Source organism: Calidris pugnax, unplaced genomic scaffold, assembly GCF_001431845.1.
Source record: "Calidris pugnax isolate Ruff unplaced genomic scaffold, ASM143184v1 scaffold32, whole genome shotgun sequence".
Taxonomy (NCBI): domain Eukaryota; kingdom Metazoa; phylum Chordata; class Aves; order Charadriiformes; family Scolopacidae; genus Calidris; species Calidris pugnax.
The window spans coordinates 9,307,467-9,330,597 of NW_015090783.1; the positions used below are offsets into that span (position 1 = coordinate 9,307,467).

At 38.3% G+C, this 23,131-nt stretch overlaps 1 protein-coding gene across 2 annotated transcripts in view; it reads right to left on the bottom strand.

The window, feature by feature from the left end:
* Nucleotides 1–575: 575 nt before the first annotated feature.
* CCDC60 (coiled-coil domain containing 60) overlaps nucleotides 576–23,131 on the bottom strand; it is a 54,814-nt gene continuing 32,258 nt past the window's right edge. For both annotated transcript variants that reach the window (XM_014961564.1, XM_014961574.1), the window contains 11 exons: nucleotides 17,010–17,180; nucleotides 16,194–16,295; nucleotides 15,141–15,245; nucleotides 13,483–13,573; nucleotides 11,419–11,647; nucleotides 8,180–8,270; nucleotides 7,503–7,601; nucleotides 6,945–7,067; nucleotides 5,446–5,577; nucleotides 2,706–2,895; nucleotides 576–1,254 (listed from right to left, as the gene is read on the bottom strand). In XM_014961564.1, the coding sequence (XP_014817050.1) occupies nucleotides 1,156–1,254; nucleotides 2,706–2,895; nucleotides 5,446–5,577; nucleotides 6,945–7,067; nucleotides 7,503–7,601; nucleotides 8,180–8,270; nucleotides 11,419–11,647; nucleotides 13,483–13,573; nucleotides 15,141–15,245; nucleotides 16,194–16,295; nucleotides 17,010–17,180 (1,432 nt within the window). In that variant the 3' untranslated portion in view covers nucleotides 576–1,155. The remainder of the gene's footprint in view (nucleotides 1,255–2,705; nucleotides 2,896–5,445; nucleotides 5,578–6,944; nucleotides 7,068–7,502; nucleotides 7,602–8,179; nucleotides 8,271–11,418; nucleotides 11,648–13,482; nucleotides 13,574–15,140; nucleotides 15,246–16,193; nucleotides 16,296–17,009; nucleotides 17,181–23,131) is intronic.

The window sequence follows — 23,131 nt, forward strand, 5'->3', positions numbered from 1 at the left end:
TCTCATCTTACATGCAGACAGACACATTAGGTCACACAGTCAGTTGGTAAAGTTTTGATTTTGGCAGGATGGCTCAGGTACCTCAGCTTACTTTTCTCTGATGGCTCTAAGTCAAAGAAATCTGTGTTCTTGGCTCTTTTGCTGAAAAACATTTCTCTTTTGATAATGAAGAGGGGACAAAATAAAGCCATTAATCAATAATATATTACATATCAGTAGTCACTGTACTCACCTGGACCCTAAATTGGCCTTGTTTCCCCTTATTGCAGCTGAAGGATCAATAGCATTTCACCCCAGTGGGTTCTCTGGAAGCTTTGACAGGCAGGTAAAGCATCTCATTAAGATCATCAGCTTAAAAGGTCACTGGGTCACTGACTCCATCACCCAGCAGTTGTCACCCACCATGAAACACACAGTTAAGCCCAGACAGGTTCACAAAGGTCACGTATTTATCACTGTCTGTGAGTTCAGGGGTGTCATTCTACTGTCTTACCCAGCAGAGAGATGACAAATAAGGTAATCGGAGGAAAATGTTATCTTCAGGTGAAGAAATTTGGGAAATGCATCTAAGAATGTTTGGTTTTTTAATATCGGTTTTAATAAGGCAAGAATTAATCCATAGTCACAGAATAACTACAGAATAAAATAACTAGAAAAATAAGCTGAATTACAAAAAAAGAACTAATGGCAAAAAACCTCAATTGTATTAAAGGTCACAACTACCCTGTGCTTGAGATATTTTTATAAAGGAGAGCTAAAATGAAGAACTAACAGAGATAATGTTACTTATGGCAAGCTCTATATCTACACTGAATAGATGCTTGTTATACTGTAGGTATTGTCAGAGGAACGTCTGAAGAAATGACCCAACTTGTGATAAGAAACTCAGTTTTCACCCTATGTGATTAGATGAGATTGACATTTGATGGTGAGCCCAAGGCATCCTACAGGAAGGAGCACCAGTATTTAGCTTTTATTTTCTATGGCCAAGTGCAGCTAGCAGAGCAAAGTAGAGGGACAAATTTCATGTGTGCAAGAGTGGTCAGTGGGACTTCCTGAAGCTCCCTCCCCTTCCCTAGTCTTCCTTGAAGAAGAACAGGCAGTAGTGTTCTGCTTAAAGACAGCTGTAGCTGGAAAACCATTGCATCTGTTTGATTAAGAAGTGGAGGACTGTGCACTGCGGGGGTCTACTCTTGCCTGAAGCCACTCGCTGAAATCCTCTTCTGGCATCTGCACAATATTTTCACGCACAAACTGAAACAGAAAAAGATTCTTTCCTGAGCTTTCAATTTATGTGTAAGAGAGATAATGTGGGAAAATATGACCATTGTGACAACAGAACGAATGTAATGGCTTCTTGCAAACAGTTAGTATAGTGTTTCATATCACCAAAACATCTTAATGCAACTTTCAGAACAGCTGGATATGCTCTAAAACAAATTAAAAAGAAAACTCTACAATCTCCATTGCAATTTATATCCTGAATCCTTCCATGTCAAGTTTTTGTGTTTTAAACTTGCAACTATCTTCTACCTACTATTGCAGTACATACATTAAAGCAACTTGAAGTTAAGTAAGAACTTCATCTGGAATCTTTGTCAGTGTTAGCCAGGTCATATTCAGTGATGCTCTTCTTGCCCCTAAAATATGAGTTTGCTTTATTCCAGTCAGAAGGAGCACCAGGATCCTACTTCCTCTGCGGCTAATTTTTGAAAGACGTATGAATAAATAGATAGGAGATTCAGCTATGCTCACGTCTTGCTCTATTACCACTGCACTAATATGAGGGATCAAAACACAAAGAAAACAGAATGGAAACAGCAAAGAAACAGATCTGAAACAGCAAGCAAGAGAGGCTTATGTATTGAACAACAAGGCAAGGCTGCCCCTCTGGTTAGTGACTATGCAAATTAGGGTACAAGACAAAATTGTTATTTTTATAAGACATCAAGAAAATAAAGGTAGTCTGATCTCGACATGTTGGGTGCTAAATCTTTGCCTTTTTAAGGTGTGATAACACTCGATATATGTAAGATGCACAATAACCTGCTGCCTCTCAGAGATTTCTGTTGGCCTTGTAATTAGGGGAAATAACTGTGATGAGAACAAGAAACACAAGGTGGCATCATTGCCATTTTTTTAAGTTAGTTACCTGGTTAGACTACATAGCGATATACATTCTAAATGTATTCTCTTCCCTTTCTTGTGTCCTTCCTCTTCTGCCAATTGCTTCTAGAACTACAAGAACTGAGCCCAATTTAACATCTTGAGAAGCAGATTTTTTTTTAATGTTGCTGAAGCAAAACAAAGGTATCTGCTGAGATCTTGGATCAGTGACGTAACACGTTACTTGAATAGCTCATGGATGTAACTACTGGGAATGACAGGCATTTTCAGGGCACAAGAAGTTATATTTCTCTTCAAGTATCCTAACAATTTATGACAGATGTCACTTTCACTGTGCTGGTAAATAAATCAACAATGACATCATATTAGGATGATACTGATTAATAATCCAATGCTTGTCATAACATCTTTCTTCTGAGGAGTTCAAAGTGCCTTGTAAAAGGTGAATAGTAGCATCTTCGTTTAGTGAGGTCCTAAATGATTTCATCTGGCAACTTTCCACTGCATGAATTTCACCCATGGGTGCCTGCTCTTCCCACACTCATCACACAGAGAAGCAACGACCCGACTTATCTCACCTCCACAGCTGCAGCAATTTCTGGAGAACACAGCTCCCACACCTGTAGATCAGCCAGAGCCTTAAGAAAGGTGTCTGGATGAATTTTCAAGTCAGGAATCTTGCCATATTTTTCCAGTTTCTTTAAGATTTTCTGTACATTACGGTCACTCTTCACAGACTCTGGGAGTCTGGCAAGCAATACAGGAAACCTTTAGCAGAAAGGAGAAGAGCAATAAAAGAGAAGCCATGGGAACAAATGCACATCTGATTAATAACTCCAGGTTTGCCTGGCATTTCTGCCACTTCACCGCCTCCATAACTTCCACAGAAAAAAATGGCTCTTTGGGGAATACAATACTCAGCGTAACTCTGAGTGAATAATGTGAAAGAGCTTTACTTTATTGGACTTGCACACCAATTCCCTTTGCAGGGCACTGAAATAGATGCTTCTTCATTGTTAATTTAAATTTTGGATGACAAACTTGCGTATGTAAGAAAATAATAAAATCCTAACAAATGTTTCCATTTTACTACAGATTTGTCCTCTTCATCTTTTCTCTATTTTGTTTAGCCTCTGTGGATTTTCCAGTGCAATCAGTGCCTGATCTGACACACTTGCTGATTCTCTTTACTATCCTTTTTCCCTATGCTACCATCATTCTCCTCTTTCTCTGTGCTGTCATAAACTCATGATCTAAGTGCATTGTAACATGCAGTCTTTACTATTTCACTCTGAATATAGAGATTCAGAAGGAGAATTACACATTACAATAAAAATAAAACTCTTGTGAAAAGACTGCTTTTTTTTTTTTTTAATGTTCTGCATAAATTCTGCAGTGCTGCTTTGACAGTCCTGGAGACTGATGCTCCAAACCTTTCTAGCCTGTGCATGACTGGGGTGTGCTGCAGCTTTCATTGCAAAGGGCTGAGGATTTGGCAACACATCAGCAGGAAGTGCTGCCTCCCACCAGTTTAGGATACATGTTACTGGGACAGCAGGAGAGGGGTGAGGAATTTCCTCCTTAAACCAGTAAAAAAAAGAAACATGTAGGTTTTCATCTTCACTGGGGCCAGTTCTACACTAAGTAGTACACTGCTGGCATAGCCAACTCCTTATTATCCCTTGTTAGATTACCCAGGCTACCATAATCATGTCACACAGGCCTTTTATAACCCATCTACGCATTAAGATATTTTTTTGAGAAAGGAAGCTATGTTTAGTGTAGTCTATTGCACTGTTCATATTTGATACTATTTTTGTTTTTTTCCTCACTTCATGAGAGATATAAGACAACTACACTGACAGCATATACTAGTAAAGCGTTCCTGCTGTGATTCAGCTTTCTGGGCAAGGCAGTGTTTGCAAGAGAATGGGAAAAAGCAGCCCTATTATAAATGAAACACGATATGGTGAAAGCTGTTTCTCTGTCATGACTTGTGCCTCCACAAGGGGGTTGCCCAGCCTTGTCAGAGATTTCACTCTTCAGACCCTTCATGGACAGCGCTTTGCAGAAGAGGCCTGGCATAGAAAGCTTTACTTCTCTAACTCTGCTGGTGTAGTCAAAGCTAGAAATCCTTCTCACCATGGAAGCACCATCATCATATGAAGCAACAGTGAACATGTAGTATTATTCTTGCATGGAGGAAAAGTAAAAAGCCATATTGGTATCGTATCCTTCATACTAGTGGAACTTTGTCCAAATTAAGGCTTCTTCTAGCAGAACTGTAAGTATAAAAGCAAAACCCCATCCACTCCAGTTTTCAGGGTTTACGTACATGCTAGTTCTTAAATTTGGGGGACTGCTGGAGCATGTATGTTTGACAATTCAAACCAGAGTTCTGCTAGATAGGCTAAGACCAGGTTTATTCATTAATGCATGTGTTCCTAATCTGTCCTGGACCTGAAATTAGAAATGGACTCTTTGTTATTTCAAATTATGAAGGACAGAAGGCTTACTAGCAAGGAGAGTGAAACAGGGCAGGCTGAAAAAAAACCCCATTCCGTGCAGTTTGCATACTCCGTATTCCCATGTCGAAGGAGATCTCGTGGACAGGGCAGCAGGGAACAAGCTGTGAGCTTGCTGAGGTATTCTGGTAGGCTATTTCTAGTGTGTATCTGGAAGCTGATCACTGGATACAGCTAATATCCCTTCAAACATAAAATACTAGTAATCTGCAGAATTGCTGCAATGGGAATCTTCAGGTGATTACTCTACTTGCCCTTGTAAGTGCTGCAGTATTATTCACTGGTAGGGAAACATTTATCTTTTTAATATGGATGGACAGCTAGAGTCAAAGTCGCCTTTGCCATCAGTTTTAGTACTGTGAATGTACAGTTCAGTAAGAAGTTGTGAATGTACATTTATACAACCTCTCTCATCTTCTAGGTACAGCATGTTTTATATGCTTCCTGGTGGAAGAAGTCTCCTATAAAGCTGCACACTGGGGGGTGTGTGTGTTTGAATGCAAGGATTGGGTGCTTTTCACCCAGTATCACTAGAAAGAAACTCTTCATTATCCCCTTTCTTACTGTTTCCGGTTAAACTATTTGCTGAGCAGGGATCGTATCTGTATTTTTGTTGCTACCAGTTTGAAAAGCCTGCATTTCCAGCAACTGGTTTAATGGTTTCTAGTGACACTTTGCTTTGGGGAGAAAAAACGAAAAGAAAAAAAGTTTTTTGTACTAAGGACAGAACTCTGGGACCCTGGCCAGAGTCAGGGGACCCTCAATTTACCTGAGGGTTTCTGTGCCTCCTTACCAGTTTAGTCTATCTTCATCACGTTCTCTTCTGGCTCTCATGCCCAGCTGCCTTATTCTTTCCATGTCTCTTCTGAAATACGTCAATTGTTTCAAAGCATGGTATTTTTGACGACATCGCTCTTCCTGCCTCCTACCAAAAAAACCCAAACCTTAAAGGTTAAAGCTGTGTTTTAAACACAATCATACTTCTGCATAGTTAACTGGGAAGATACTACGTAAGGCAGAAAACAATGAATGTGAAGAACACATTGCAGCTTCAGTCAGTGGACAATAATAACAATTCTTGCTCCCACAATGTTCTGTGCACATTCATATTTCCACAGACATATTAAAAAGTGTTTAATGTTTTATATCACCTCCAGGCTGTAGGTAAGAAACAAATTTCAGAATCAAAAAATTTAAACTGAAATTCAACCTCTGCTTTCTATCAGATATCCACTGCTTGAAAACAAATAGAATACTGTACAGTGATTTAAGGTAAAATATTATTTAAAACACAACGGAAGAGGGGTAGAATAGAGTGACCCGAGCTAGAACCTTGACCCAGAGATCGCGCTCATATGCACTCCTTAAAAAAATATTACTGTGTTATAAAAAATAAACTTCTGTTTTATTTTCCAATAAATTACTATATCCTGCCAAACCGAGGTTTAATCTCCAAATGCTGGTCAAACAGAACACACTTGCATGGAGAATGGTAAAATAGCTGCAAATAGTAAGTTTCCATCTGACTTATCATTCCAGCACCCTGCAGTGTGGAAGGACTAGTTCCTTACGCAGTCACAGCAGCTACTCAGGGACAACAAGGACCCAGCTCCAGATACGGAAAGATCTGGGGATAAAAGATTAAAGTACAAAATGGAACAGAAGAATGGATAAAAGGAAGAAGTGAGAGAGGGGAAAGAAAACCATGCCTGTAACACCCTTCAGAACAGCAATGTAGAGAAGGATCTCCGGTCTGATGCCTACTGAGACAAAAGAATATGCACAGACATCACAGATGAATGTTTCTGGGTGAAAGGAAAAGAATGACAGGCTTCAGCTGGTCAACAAGGTAGAAATGTCACTGATCTGGGAAAAGGCCTTGAGAAAGGACATTGCAACTGTTACTATGAAAAAAGTCAAAGTAACACTGAAAAACAATACAGTGATCTCTGAACTGAAAACACAAGACGGCGATAAAGATCGTATGTGACCGAATTTATTATTCTGTCTTTGGGTGCAAAGGACTATGATGTCCAGAGTAAATACATCCAATGTTTTTAGCAAAACTATTTCCAGAAAAGTAATTCAGAAATATCCCAAAGCAGTGCTGTGAATATTTAACCTATAATATATGTTTTGTGCACAGTCATAAAGCTATCATCATCCTATATTCTTATTTTAATATGAATCCATGTAAGCACATCTTTAAAAGGCTTGAAGACAAGTCCTAAATTTGGTCAGGAGCAAGGTGTGTAGTATTTTAAGAGTATACAGAAAACAGTCTTTTCCTACCTCTCAAGGTGCTCTAGAGTATCATGTAAACAGTAGGCTGCTTCTTCACGTACTGCTGTGAATTTTTGCTTCATATCAGCACCCAAGTTAGATTTGCTTTTAATGAAAGTGCTGATATGGCAGCTGCAAGTAAAACAACACAGAAAACTCAAATTAACATCTTGTGGCAACCATTTTATGGTAAGCACCACTGTTGCTCAGAACATTCAACAACGTGAGCCCACATTAAATTTTGAGATCTTATTCTCAGTAAAAATCCAAATTTAATATACTTTACATGGGCTTTTTAATTCATGGAATTTATGAAAGAATTTTATGAATAAAAAAAATTATAAATTATATTAAGTTTGGATTTGTATGATCTTTCATTCCAGTCACATCCTTCCAGGAAAGTGCCTTTGCATTGCATTGACATGTACTAAATGTGCTGCAAGGTTTCACTGGCCTGCTCAGGCCTCGTGTAATGAAATGCTGACATTTGCATGCCAAATGCTTTCCACGTACAGAGCTGAGTTTATAAAGCACATAATGTGCTTAAAAACAGGTTTGTACCCTTACCTCTGCCTTCCGGGTCTCTGCTTCCTTGATATTAAACTCTCTTGGTCCTTAATGAATGGCATTTTTACCCCGTAATTCTTCTGAGCCACTGGCAACAAACTGTAAGACACAACAAGGTTTAAAATAGCGTACAGTTCTACAGGTGCTGATAAAACATTCTTAATGTTACAGACTCGCTGGAGTTACCCAGGTACAAGATTTATTTCTCTTGACCTCAACTCAAGGGAAAATAAATGCTTCAGCAAAGTCTAATTGTAAAAACGGTTTGTCATGCTGATTTTACAGCTGTGGAAACCACCACAGAACTGAGTAATGAGGGAATGCATCTAATAAAAGCTTAGTTGAAAAGTTACAGAGAGACTACTGAAAAATGTAATGGTAGAAACAGAAACAATTCTACAGGAATAAGACAGAACATTGCTTTTTCTCCAAAGTTGCTGGAGCATAAGTTCTGTTCTGTTTGCAAAGGCAAGATTCATGGGGTATTTTCCAGAAAATACATAGTGCTTGCACAACCGTAAAATGGGCTATTCTGCCACCTGTGCCAAAATGTAAATGTCATCTGAATTCACTGAATGCTGGATCCAGTTGCTCAGGGGGAAAAAGAATAATAGAGAAATAAAAAGCATAAGCTCTGTCCTGATGAGTTGCTTCTCCTAGTCATTCAGGTAACGTACCGCTGCACTCCAGTCTTCTTAACCAGATCATCTTGTTTATGGACATCTTTTGATCCTTCTTCACGTGTTACCAGGTTGACTTTCTGTAGGGCTGATAAAAAAACAATAATCTGTAAATCATGCCAACTTAACAGTGCATTCCTCTCTTCCTTGCAGAGAGGATGCCATATACACGGGCCTGAATGAGACATCCTAAAAAAAGCTGCTATTTAGTACTTCTAAAAATTAAAGTTTCTTCAAAAATAAGCAGATTTTTAAAGAGATTTTAAGATAGGTACCAAATATAAACACACCCAATTCACTAATCACTTTTTAAAACATAAGCTTTGGTCTTTCAGCTGTGAAAAAAAACCCCATCAAGTAGAAGATATTACATTAGATGCTTATAAAACTAGCATATTAGAAAAAGATTTGAAAAAAACATGCAAAAAAAATAATATCTGTTTTCAGTTCCTGTACTGTGCTGTTAGCATTCTACTGGCACAACTGTCAGGTCTTCGGGATTTCTAAGTCTACCCTATAATTTGCCATTTTTCTTTTAAATGTTATATGGAATTTAATGTTTAACATCAACAGGTATCTAATTACCTCTCTGCGTCTCCTTCTCAGCATCCACTCAAACTTAAGACACATCCTCAAGTAGCCCCTCACTAGCTATAGTTTCCAGATTATCTACCATTCCATTGAGCAGATCCCTCTCACTAATAACACTCTTTATTTACTCTTTCTGCCTTCCAACTGTAATGTGAATGCTTATATTCTCCGCTCCCTTGAATACCTGGAAAGCCAATTTATCTCAGTGTTTTTCCTTCAAACTGACATCTTTGTTTTCTTTCCCACTGCTGTTTCATTCCTGCTTAGATGCCAAAGCCCTCGAGAGACATTGAGAGGGCCATCTTCTCTGCGCTATTCCCTCTAATCACTCAGGCAGTAAAAAACACAACTGTCATACTTGTTATTAAAAATGCTGGTATTAGCTGTCAAATTCTAAGTCATCCTTTGAGGTGCTCGCTATGTCCTGCATGGTAATAACTGACTGAGCACTCAACACCTTGAAGTTGTAATCCCCAAATTCAAAAGGTCCTCTTTTCAACACTTTTGTGAAGCACCACATATAATATAATAGAAAATGACTGCTGAATGTTGACTGTTAAATACAGCACAAACTATTTATACTTGTTAGAAGTACAGAATGTTACACTGTGAATTTATAAATGTAAGACATGGATGGAACAAGCTGCTGGGCACCAGCTAATGGGCTAAAATTGTAAGAACCATGCTGATAATGAAGATGCTCTATTAGCTGTAGCTAGGTGAGTTTCAAGACTTCCAAGATCCCAGTCAGAAACTCCTAAACTCTAACACTGACTAGTTCTAGTGATGGTTCCACTGTGACCCTTACTAGTCTCAAATTGTAAGCCTGTCAGATGCTGGCTACACCACTGGACCTTCTAGAGCCGTTTGAATGCAAAGGCTGACCCCCACAGAGTCTGGAACCCAACACTGGTACAAGCAGGGAGTCTCTGCTCAAACTGAGCTACGGCCGCACACAAATCTCATCTGTTCTTGGCAGGCAGTGTCAGAGCCCTTCTTAGAAGAACTATTCTATTTATGGTTACCATTTGGGCAGATTGAGTAGCTGGATATCTGAAACCCATCTGCTCTTCAGATCACGGTGCTTTGGGGGAAGAGGGCTATACTAAGCAGTGGCTGTATTTGATGTTCCAAGATCAGTTGAGATATCTAAAGCCTGTCTGAAAGCAGCAGTCCTGTTGGCAGATTTAGGAGGAAGACGACAGAAAGCAAACCAGGGCTAGTACCACAAAGATACAGCTTCTCTTTTTGGCTGATCAATGGAAAGAGAGGACACAACCCCTTTCCGGTCTCCGTTTTGTAGCTTTAGAACCTGTGCCAATTCCCCATCTGGAGAAATTGGGAAAACAAATATTCAAGCTTGTCTATATTCATAATACTTTTGAAATATTAATCTCTATAGCCAGTGAAGTCAGGTATTAGTACCTCCAGTCAGGTATTAATTAGAAAAGGGAAAACCAGCAAAAAAAAAAAAGGTAGTCATTCCACTTGACCTCGATTTCTATGCCTTAGTTAATTATTTATGAAATGGGGCACTAATATTTACCTGTTTTGCAGGGATCTAACAATGATAAATCAATTGAAAATACATTGATCAGTCCCAAAGAAAAGGCCAAAATTCAGGTATAAGTTTTATAATGAAGATCATTTGCACAAATATCTATACTTCCTCTTTAAAAAATGTATTATTGACTGAGAGCTCAAAGCTCAACTGTTGGCTGGAAAGCTTTGGGGGTAAAATTGAATTAGTGCTTAATCTCTCTGTTACAAGTCTCATGTTTTACTTCTCAGTGTGACGAAAATGTATGTCATTTGACCTGAACTGCATACACACATATTTCATTACACAGTAACTATGAAAAATTAGGCTTACATTTAGATCATAATAGTCTCTGCCTGCACACAAAGAGTGTTGTTTTGTTTTTTTTTTTTAAATGTGGTGAAGGGAAAAAGCCTAGAACACTAATCAGCTTTGTAAAACCTTTGACTGCTTAGATGTGGACTGAATGATGAATGACACTACCTCAGCAGTGACCTGTTGTTATACCACAGCTGCAAGGACTGCAGCTTCCACATGTACCTTTGTCAACATGATGTGACATTTAAACTGGCAGTAGTACAGGTTCTCACTCAGCCAACAGCACTGGAAAATCAAATTTGTATAAGCAACCTACAGCAGCGCTGTCTAAACAACAGCATCTAAATTACAGTTGTACAAAAGGCTTTATATTAAGTTATGCATTTTTCCCTTGAAAGAAATCTTTCAGTAAGAGTCACACTCAGCTGTATTTACTGATTAGCTGCCTACTAAGAAATATCCCACTTTTGAAATATATATATATATATATATATATGCATATGTGTGGGTTAGGGTTACATGTGCTCTCAAAAATGATTTCTGTATGAGTTACATGAAACTTTGTGAATTTAGGGTGTAAGGCTAAAGGGCAGCCGTACTTGTAATCCATTTCTGATTTGCCCATGAAGCCTAATTTGCTAATGGGGAGGGCACAGACTTGTACAAAACTCCATGTGCCTGAAGAGAAATACATTGGTACATCTGGCAGGCTCTTTGAACATAGGTTCTCCTTTGTAACACTGAAAGCAAATCCATTTGATAGCGGTAGTCAAGAAAAGTAACTTACAGGGGAAAAGAGTTTGTTGTTCTTTAGCTTGTGCTGACTCACTCATAACATCAGATGAAGCTACATTAATCTTGATGTTGTCTTCAGAGCAAGATACAGAGGAACGTTCACTGCCAGCAGTGATCTGACTGCAGGGAGATGACTGACGGCTAAGCTGTATGAGGCCTGGAATACACGTCTTGTTTATCTTCCTGCTAAGTACATTGATTCGTGATTTCCAGTTGTATTTCTGTGCATAGAAGAAAAAATGAATAGGAAGAAGGGTATTTCTATAGCATGTTGACAAGAAGAATCACACTTCTATAACTATTTCCAATATTAGATTCTTCTGGTCCTCCTGTAACCTCATAGATTTTTCTCCAGTGACTTCAAACAAACTAATGATATCTTGAGTAGGACCTTCTACATTTTGTTATCTTTCTTCAATTCTCCTCTGCTACAGCATTAATGCCAACATATTAAGCTAATTTGTAAACGAGTAACAGTGCAGCTGAAGAGACAGTTGGTAATAGAGCAACTTTCTCACATACATAGAAAAATGGGTCAAAGGGTTTGATAAATGTTCAGGGCTCCTCCCAGCACCCAATAACCTGGCAAATGAGTATCCTGTGTCAGGAATGTGAAACTGAATTTTGTAAGCAGACTGAATTCCACAAGCTTGATAATGAGAACAATAGCTATTATAAAGCAAGTGCCCCTGAATGTGTCCACTAGAAGTTTCATATCAAATACAAAAAGTAGTCTTCAAGTAATATTACCGTAAATAACAGATAGGAAATTGCCATTAATTCAGGGAGGGAAAAAAAAAAAAGCCTCATCAATTCAAATGCTAAAAGACTGACATGCACTTCTTTCTGCTCATATTCATTTGGACCTGACTTCAGAGAACTGGTAAGACTGTATGGAAAAATTAGAAAGCCTCCTATTTAGAACCAACTCTGTTATTCATGTGACTTGCTGACTTTCCCTCTTTGTTTGCTAACAGCAGGAAGAATACTTGCATAAAAACACAGTTTTTGTCTTTTAGAAGTTTCACAACTTTTGCTGCTTATTCCCCAACAGAGATCACAATCTTGTATGGAATCATTTTAATTATTATGTCATGAAGGTACAAGCTGCAGGTGTTGAAAAACAACAAGATCAAATAGCCTGCATGTAACAACAGCTCATATTTCTAAGAGTGCCTCACCTGGGGTTCTAAAAGCACTTCACAAAACTTGTTTAATTTAGCCTTATAGGGGGCAGAGAAAGAAACTAAAAGCTTAAGCAAACTGCTGAAGATCAAAATGTAAGATGTGCTACAGAGTGAGAAACCCACTGGTTCTTTATTGAGTTCTTCTAGTTACACTCCTGAGCATCAGTTATTCCCCCTTCATTTTCCTCCAGTCACCTCAGCGGTTTCAAAAAGAAAGTCTTTCTGTGATTTCAGAAAGATCGTAAAACAGTTACCAAGAGTTACAGGCAATTTTCTAGCGTTTAATTTCCTCTCAAGTATTAACTTTCTTTCTCTTTTAAAAGGCTTTCATCTGAATCGCTTTTTTTAACCTTTCCTTGCCTTTGCTTTGAATGTGGCAAGTGAATCCTGCTTTCTTTAAATGCCTCAACATTTGGAATTTGTTTCCAAATTTAGCTTTAAATTCTGTGTAGAAACGCAACCAAACACATCATGACTACAACTTACTAGAATAAGGCCTCCAGGATACCAGTCTGAAATGGCCATTTCACTGAAAAAGACGTATTTGTGTGAACAAGTACTTCTATATAACTCTGGGTGATAAAAAGGGGGCAAATACAAACAAGAGGCTAGTTATGTTTTAGCTGAATTTTTCATTCTTCCCACATCAGTACTTATCACCAAGACCAATCACAGCTTCAATCAGCTCCATACTGCTCGTCCTGTTACCTAGTATCAAATTGTTATTCTTCAAAACCTAGAGAGACAAGTACTCTGCAGTCATAAAGCCCAGAGCATAAAATGTGGTATCAGGGAGTTCAATTAAGCACCAAAACAAATGCTTGAAAAGTTGGTTTAGATCCCAAGGAAGAAATTAACAATGAAGTTACCTTTGTGTTTGTAATACAGAGTTCCCACATGTACTTTGCTGACTTTTCCTCTTCGATTTCTTTTGCTGTTTTTTTACAGCCACCAGGGTCCCTAAGTGAAAGCAATTTAATTAGTTTTCCATTTTGAGAGTCTTGCATTCCGAGAGTTCTTCTAAGAAATATAATAATCAGAGAGTGAATGGTGGGTAACCGCTACTATATCTCTGCTTATCAGAAATGGAAACACAAGACAAGATGTATAAGCCATGAGTAAGTTGTAGTCACAAGTGAAGAATGACCTAAACAAAGCACAGTCGTTCCACAAACCATCATGCATGTCCTGGGACAGACTATGCTCTCAATTTCCTCTGTGCAAGTTCTGAAGAATTTTGTCCAGTATAGCAAGATTTCATGGACAAAAATTATAACAGGTTCATACAAGTTTGATTTTTTTAAATATTGGCTAAATGAAGACCTTATTCATCAAAAAATTCAAACGTTAAATCATGTTGACAAAGGTTCCAGCTGTGGTATAACGCGTCACTGCTGAGGCAGTCTCATTTATCACTCATTTAAAAAAAAAATATATCTCTTTGTGCTAACAGAGACTATATAATCTAAATGTAAGCCCAATTTTTCATAGTTACTGTGTAATGAAGTATGTGTGTGTGCAGATCAATTCAGATGACAGCGAGGGAGAGGAGCGGTGGTTAGAGACAGCAGAAGGAAGTGCACAACAAGAGACTGTGCTACTGATGAACCTGGAAATTAATCCAGAGGCTTATGCATTTATACTCTGCTCTCAACCTGTGAGAACTGCTGACAAACTGTTTCTCTTATCCCTCGTCCTCATACGTAAAGGGGTGAAACACCCATCCACAATACACACTGGACTCATTCTCCTCTCCAGTTTATCAGGTAATTCTATGCAATGCTTCTCTGCCACCTCTGTTACACACAGGCACCATTTGTCTTGACTGAGATCACACAGAGAAAACAGAACAGCTTTGCAGAAGCTTTGCCCTGCAAATCAGAATATAAACTGTTCACAGTTTTTCCAAACACTCATGAATAATTTAAATACATGTTATGTCAATGCGATTAATTGACTAAAAAGGTTGAGAACTTAAATTAATATTTACTTTTAACAGTATAAAAGTTCAGAAGCAATGCATCTTTTACAAGTACCCATCACTATCATACATAATTGATAGACTAAAACCAGCTACTAAATATCACAATAGCTGGCTATGTTCTGTAATTATAATGCATCTGGAACTCCTGTTGTGTTCACCAGGATAACCCTCCACAGAAAGACTATGGGCATATATACTACATATCTACATATTACTGCATGTATTTAATTTGCATAATTATTAACCAGAAGGGAAAAAAGGAAAGAAAATACAACTAAATTTGGCTGGGATAGCTCAGTGTTTTCTCCTGATTCTACAACTTGCAGTAACAGAGGACCATGCTGTGCTACTGATTTGACTGTACAACTTCCTGCTGACTGCACGGAGGCAAAGTCAATATAAAATTTGTTTATGTTGAATGGCACAGAATTAATAAGTTTTTACTCAAATAGTTATTACTTCAAAGAAGAGAAACAGCAGCATATAAAGGGCAAAAGATCCCCAAATCCTCGTTCCATCTACTATCATGCATTGTGCACGTACGTTGGATTCCAGCAGGTGAATATAGAACGCATCGAACTGTTGGATTCACGAGTCAAAGCTTCCAAAAGCCAGTGAATGGCGCACAGCTGTCGGAAAAGATGTTCACTGCAAAGAAGAGAAACAAATGTCTTGTACTGTACAGTCAGGGAAAGAGTCAAACTGACATTGTGTTGGCTGAAACAGATAAATCTAAGCATTCCTGTGGCAGATCTTTTTTCATCGTCCCAGTGAATTCTAGACACGTCTCAAGATTTTTGTAATATTGATACATAACTCTGAATCCTGAAAGCGTATTTTTGGATAGGAAATTTTCAATGGAGTTCTCGTAGTGATGTGCTCAGTGCCTTCACACCTATGAGGATTCCAGCATTTACTCCGCTAAGATATGGATTCTTATGGCTTTTGAATTCTACAGTATCTTCTAAGTTTTGCATTTAAGCAAAAGCAGTGTGTGAGTCTATAATGTTGGATCGATCTTTTTCCGAACAAAGATTATCCTTGGCATTTTAGCTTATTCCATGTGCAAATGTAAATACATAAAGATACTTCCGGTGAGCAATTGGGTCAGTGAACTTTGAACAGAACAGATATTTTGTGTTAGTCACTAACACAAAATATATAGAAGTATTCATGGTACACACACTGTCTTCTCCCCTTTCATAGGCCTACTTTTTTTTTTTTAAACTAGGCAAATTAAATTTTAATTTTTACAGCCTTTCCTTAAAATGAGCCTAGTCTTGAAAGCCTCACCACATAATCAAATTTTATGCAACTTTGAATTTGCTGAGTCAAGATCAGCAAGGCAAATTATGAGTTTGTGTACATGCACACATACAGAGTTTTCTGTAACACATAGGATTCAATCCTCTAAAGTTAGAAATTGCCAGTTGCTATTAGTAAAGACAGACTATTTCACTGTAAACTCCTGCAATTCTCTGGATATGTGTCTACCAGATCAACAGAGACTCTAGGAATGTGTTATGAATTTGTGTTGCTTCGAATTCTGTTTATATGCTATTAAGGAGTGCAAGATAAATCTGCTTTCAAATATACCTTTTTGCTCCAGGGAGGCTTGGAATCAAGACACTGGTATAAACAGGAGCGAAAGAGTGTAAGGTAATTGTTTTCTTCTTCCCAGACTTCCTCAGAGAGCAGCTGTGGGAAAGGACAAGGCTGAAGTTAACAAAGAGTACGTGAAATGAAAGCAGAGCCAATAAAACTGTTCCTGGTGTTTACATCACCACACTCCCTCTTCTCCTTACATGTAAAAAAATACTCAGGTGTATTTGTAAATTGTGAATTACTGCATTTATTATCATTTATTAATATTACAAACCTGATATTTAAGTTTACAAAGATATAGAATTGTTATTTCTAATATGTTTATGGCACTTCATGAACTATAAGTATAGTATTTACATATCTATACTACTACTTATTATTCACAATTAAGTATTTACATGAAATCAAATCTTTGGGCAGATGCAAAAAGGTGACTGTTTTGTCTGAGAAGAGATGCTGAGATACTGCTTACAGTCCATCACACTTGTTTTGTGGGAACAAAAGCATGGCACAAACCCACCAGGCCACCTCCTTTTCTCCTCAGTCAGTCCTGAGTTGGCTATGAAACCTCTTCTGACTTCAATAACCTCGTGCTGATTAAACTTCCTCCCTGTTAAACAGCACCTCAAGCACTTTTTTCCCCATGCTTGCTATGTTTACACCTGCTCAGATTTTAAGCATTTTCTTTTTCTAGTTCACACAAGTAGTAATATTCTGCCTCAATACCAAGTAATAACAGAAACTGGAAATTGTCGCTTTTTAAAACCATTGCCCTCAGACCACCAAAAGCCCTCTGACTTGACTCACGTGTTTATTTCTTCCTCTGAATCAGAGGAGAACTTGGGTGGCTCGAACTCAGTTCTCCATCTCGGGCCCTGAGCCTGCTGGGCTGCTTCCAGTGTGTTCTTCCTCTCCAGTGCTTCTTGGTGAAGTATATGAAAGTATTCTCCACCTCGCTTCACAGAATTCATATGATGCCTGCCAAAAATCATCCCAAGTTGGTCAGTGTACTAAAGATAAACTATCAAGTTGATTAATTCCTCTCGTGGCCACCAATTTAATTTTAATAGAGATTTCACATTATTTTATATTCAAGAGTTCAACATGAGTTATTTCCTTCTGCAATATGATAATGAAGGACAACAGTTCCCCATTCCCCAATATGAACTGGGAGATCTTTCCCTTATGTCATTCAGCACTGCCCAGGTTAACTATTGGATGTCTTGAACCCAGTATCACTTTGTCTACTACTTGGTTTAAAAACTCCCTGCTAAATTCTAATTTATAGCAGCCAATTGACCACTGGGCCCCTCACTGTCTTAACTCAGTTGTCACAGCCTGACAGGCACTGCCCTGAAGCTACCTGTTAGCTGCTGAATTCCACTTGCTGTCAGAAGGCTGTATTATTAGTAACTGGGAAGCTGCCAGTGAAGCCTGTGAGTGAGTTGAAGATAACGGGCAGGATATTAATGCAAAAGAAGAACATAAAGAAGAAACTGTAATGCACTCCCTCTATGATGACAACAGAGGTTTAAAAAAACAACCAAAAAAACACACAACAAACCGCCTCCCGGCCCTTCCCTCCCCCACCCCCCAATTCCTCTCAGAATTCCATAGACTTATTTCTGGGATTTCATTAATGACCCTAAAGGTTCATGAACTCCTGTCAGGAAGACAGTAAAATAAATGCAAACTTGAAACACAGAGGTGACCAACATACTTTTCTACACTATAGCTTTACAGTATATTGCTGGAATAGGACATCAAATATTTCTCTATTTAAATTCTGGCATCACAATACTCTGTTTATACAATAACTTAATAAATTTACCTGGGCTGCCTATTTGACAAGTAGGTGAGAATCATTCATTAAAATGCAAATGTAATCGAGATGAAATTTGGAATACATTTATTAAAGTAATTGAGCCTCAGTCAACTGTAGTCACAACACAGATTTTCAACTGCTGTTCAGACAAAAGGATTTGTCTTATTTTTCTAAGTTAATATCTTTATCAGCATGAAAATTAAAAGAGTTTCCTCAGCAGTCATGATGTACCATGGAATATTTCAAGTTTTTTCTACCAGAGTATATTAGTACAGATAAGGGTCAATGCCACGCACAAGGGAGTGACCCAACAGTGTACTACACATACAGAAAATCAGTTGCAAGCATCTTTTCAGCGCTTGATGTAACCACATACTTACTAAATTACTCTTTAGGAACTCAAGGTCATCGGTTAATTGTAATACAAGGCCATTAAATATTGACGAATTGAACTTTTACTGCTAAGATTTGGGATTCTCGGTGCCTTTGAGTAAGAAATGACTCACAAAAACAAAAGGAAATAATAAATTCGTCTTAATTAGAATTTAGGTGCTAGAAAAACATTAGGAAGCTATAATAATAATGCCAGAAACTTTTCCATCAGGGTAAAGACAAGCTAGATATTTACTTTTTTTTTTTTACATCCTGTTTAAATATACCATGTTTAAGTACACTGGGCCATTTTCACTAAACTCAGAGGAATCATTCTAAGGATGCAGTTCTGAGGAGAAGGATGTGGGGATCCTGGTAGATAGTAAATTATCCACGAGCCAGGAGTGTGCCTTTGTCATCAAGAGGGCCAATGGGAACCTGGGCTGCATAGGGAAGAGTGTGGCCAATAGGTCTAGGGAGGTCATGCTCCCCCCTCTGCTCTGCACTGGGGAGGCCACAACTGGAACAGGCTGCCCAGGGTGGAGTCCCCTTCTCTGGAGATCTTCAAGACCCACCTGGATGCTCCTGAGGGATGTGCTCTGGGCAACCCTGCTTTAGGAGGAGAGTTGGACTTGATGATCTCTAGAGATCCCTTCCAACTCTGACAATTCCGTGACAACCTACCGTGTGTGCAAATAAATTCAGTGGGAGATGGTTTACTAAATAACATGTGCTCCTGAACATGTGATGCCAAATCCTTGCACATCTAAGTCGGTATAACTCCAGCAGGAACAGAACTGCTGAAAAGATGGGCAGAAGGCAGCCACATGTGGCTGTCCCTCTAATAAGCAACCGTGTTCAATGCAGTGGGTGCTTCAGTCTCATCAGCTCTTCCTGCTAATCTCCCTCTGTCCCATTCCCTGAGGTGCACAGAAGTTGCAGTCATTTATACCAGCTTGATTCTCTCTCTCTAAGGCCAAATATTATTTTATGATCATAGTGAAAAAAATACTGCGAGCTGCAAGTAAAATAACTATGTATCTATGAAACAGTTTAACTACATAGATACTTCTCTGGTCATAGAAATTGTTCCATAAAATAGCATATTCAATTTTCTCATCTTAATGGATACAGCCTTTATATCAATAAAGCTAATGACAGAACATCTCCTGCTCCACATGCTATACAGAAAGGCTTTAGCCTTTTCCAGAGCCTTACAGCCAACTGTAAATATAAATGAAACTAACGCGGCACTGCTCTGAAAGCCACTGAGAGCACAGGCTTTCTAAATGTCGTTTCCTATATTTTCATAATAGCATTTCAATCTGTGTCTGCAACAGCTCCCTACTAGACAAGTAAAAGCTCCTCTTTGGGCACAAGGCCAGACCCTGCTGAGGTACATTCATCCTGCCAGGTGAATATCAGTTGGGTACTGCCTAACTTCTTGCACTAGTGACAAACTGAATAATGAGCTAAGGCTTCTCAGGTGAAAAGCAAGTGCAATTTTATGCACACTGCTACTTAAAAGCATTCTGAATACATATTTTCTACAGCAGAAAAAGTAATACAACAGTCAATTCCTGCATAAAACAGAAAGCACAGGAGGCAATAACTTTGAAACTACAGAAAATATAGCTAAAAATGTATTCTGAACACTACAGACTAAACCTGTGGATCAAAAAACCTCCAGTATAATTCTTTTAAATAAACACTTAGCATTATTTGTATCCATGCCATCATGAGCTGTGAGCCCATCACAAATCTCAAATTAGGCTGGTGAGTATTTGGATCCTGAAGAATTCAAAGAAATATCCACTGAAGGAAGCAGTGAGAGCAGGAAACTTGCTTCACATGGATTAAACTGGAAATCTATGCCCCTCCCTAGTTTTAGGGGCACTGTGGTACTGGAGGGTCTGTCTTTTTGAACATACAATAAAATGGAAGTTCTGATAACCTGAAGTTATTAAAGATCCTACGGTGATCTCTGCAGGAGCACAAGCATTAACATCTCCATTCTAATCAGATTTCAACTAAATGTTACTGTCCTCACTGCTGTTTCAACTGGAATAGGAAACTTTTAATCATTCCAGTCACCCAAAATACTATGTTATGTATATGTGCATTAACACACATCAGACTCCATTTGAGCTGTTGCTGCATTCTAATAGCTGAAGTAATCTTACGTCCCCTAACTTTCTGACAAGGTGCTGCAACACCTAATAGCTAATAATTACAGAACAGCAGGAAATGCCAAGATAAAAGAAAATCCATATCCACACAGTGCTTTTCTTGTTCACAAAGCACACACAGAACAATAGGAGAGAAAACTCTGCATTTCCTGTAAATTGTCAACAGCAATACTGATTTATACCAGTGGAGAATCTGTTCCATACTTGTACCAGTAAATACTGGAGCTGCTGATCATTGCACTTGGTTCTTTAGTGTTTTACATTCAGTATTGTAATGTATATCTATGCCAGTATATCCCAAATTTATTTACATTAAGACTGCTTCACACATTTCCTAAGTGATGTAAGGCAGTCTCATTGTAAATGAGAATTAGTGCATTGCGCACTTAAAATACACTCAGCAAAGTATTCCAGGGTGCATACACTACCCAGCTTCTGAAATTACCAAAAGCCCTGGAGTGAAGTTTACACGGTGGTGAGCCTGAGCTAGGAAATCCTACTATTGAGCTCTGCGTTCAGGTCATATCCTGAAAACATCACGTGGACAGAAAAAGCTTGCAACTATTCACAATTAATATGTAAATACTAACATTTACTAATTATGAATTCTGTTTTGGTAGTGTTTACAGCCAAGTTAGAGATGCAAACGTATCCACATGAGGCAATGGAGAATCAGGAACACACTGGTTACTAGTCCTATTCAATGGCTAAGTAATTAATTACACAGTAAGGACCAAATGGTTAAATATTCATACATCTAGTCATCTTATATTCAGTGAACACCAGATGATAGATGTTAAATCTATTAAATGCAGTTACTAACCCACAGAAACTCAGACATAAGTGATCACATACCATACTGAACCATTAACCATTCTGGCAAGGAACTAAAGTAACACCACATCAACATCCTCTTGTGTAGTTAAAGACAAACAATCTGGAATACCCAGATTATTTCAAACGTGGGCTCCCATTTTATTCTCCTGCAGATGTGTATGATACTCAAATGTCTCTGTTTAAAAAACAAACCCAGGATCTGCATAATGGGAAAGAGCCATATTATCACATGAAAATCTGACCGTGAAATAAGTCATGAAACAAGTAAAACTAAAATAAGACATAAGTGAATTTGTGGTAAATTCACAGAAGGTTATGCAGCAAGGAATAAGGATCTTCAACAGTCAAAACATCATCCCACACATAAAATATGTCACCAGGTGAATGTATTAATGTATTACTGCATAATTAAAGATGTCTCAGATTGGTTTTCAATTAGCTACAAAGACATTAAAATACAGAAGACGATGTTTTAATTCAGAAATGAGGGAGAGCCTCTCTTTTGAAAATAAGAGGAGGTTCTCTAACATTGAGAAGCACAAACATATTTGGCTACCTGGAGGTACCAAAACCAACCTACCAAAAACCTGGCTATTTTCAGTTGGAAATGTGTTTTTCTCAACCTAGAAAGAATGGAGGGCAGCAATTTCTCTTTTAAGAAGTCCCAGAACACAAGAACATGCACACACACACACCCCTTCCTCCACTTGTGCCATGCTGTAACTCCCATTTCTGTTTGTCTTAGTATAAAAGTTTTCTTTGCAGATTAGGCACATTTAGATTTCCAGCTCTTGGTGTCTTTGGAGAAGTGCACAATCAAAGGTGAGTGGGGAAAGTACTTCCAGAGCAGCAGAGAGAAGACAGCTTTGTACTGAAAATAGGCAGAAAAATAAATCTGTGCGATGTCAAGGTTTTGCTTTAAATTATTTTCCAAAAAGCTGTGGGGGAACTACTACTAAAACTTAAAAGGACAAAATCATCTGGGCTTTCCATTTTCTTGCTGTGAGAATGTATGATAGTAACTTTATGTTCACATTACTGAGAAAAACTCACTGCATATTAAGTGGAACTTCACGGAGGTCCCTGATCTTCTACCAGGAAATACTGCTAGTTCAGGATTTTCATGTGAAAGTAGAAACCAATCCTCATGATCTAGCGTCTTGCCTTACCACATAAAGGCATTTACAGAGCAAGGACATTTTATTACTAAATAATGGAAAACGTATTTTAAGTGTTAGCTTTGTTCAAACGTTCAGTGACAATGTATCATTTTGCATAATATATAGGCTTAGATTGTTGTGTTTAGATAGATAGTAAAATCTAAGAAGCAGTGAACTATTTCCACTTATGGAATTTCAAACGTAAACAAACATATTTTTGCACAAAAGGAAAGGAGATTGAGACTCAAAAGAACAGCTTGGAAAGGCAGAAATGTTGATGGGAACAGCAGTCTTTCCAATGATTGATGATAGAGATAATGATTCATACATCCATACCCTTAAATGGCTGTCTTTGCCCATGACTGCTGTCTAATTAATGTGAGCCATCATTCATGTAAAAGAAAATTTTTGCTTCTGGAAAAAAAATGCTACAAACTGCCAGCAGTGACAGTGCCAGAAACATGCCAATTAGAGTGATTTCTGCCAAGCAGCAAAAGGGCACAAAATAGTGGTTTCCAAGCAACTGACATTATGAAGTATTAAATA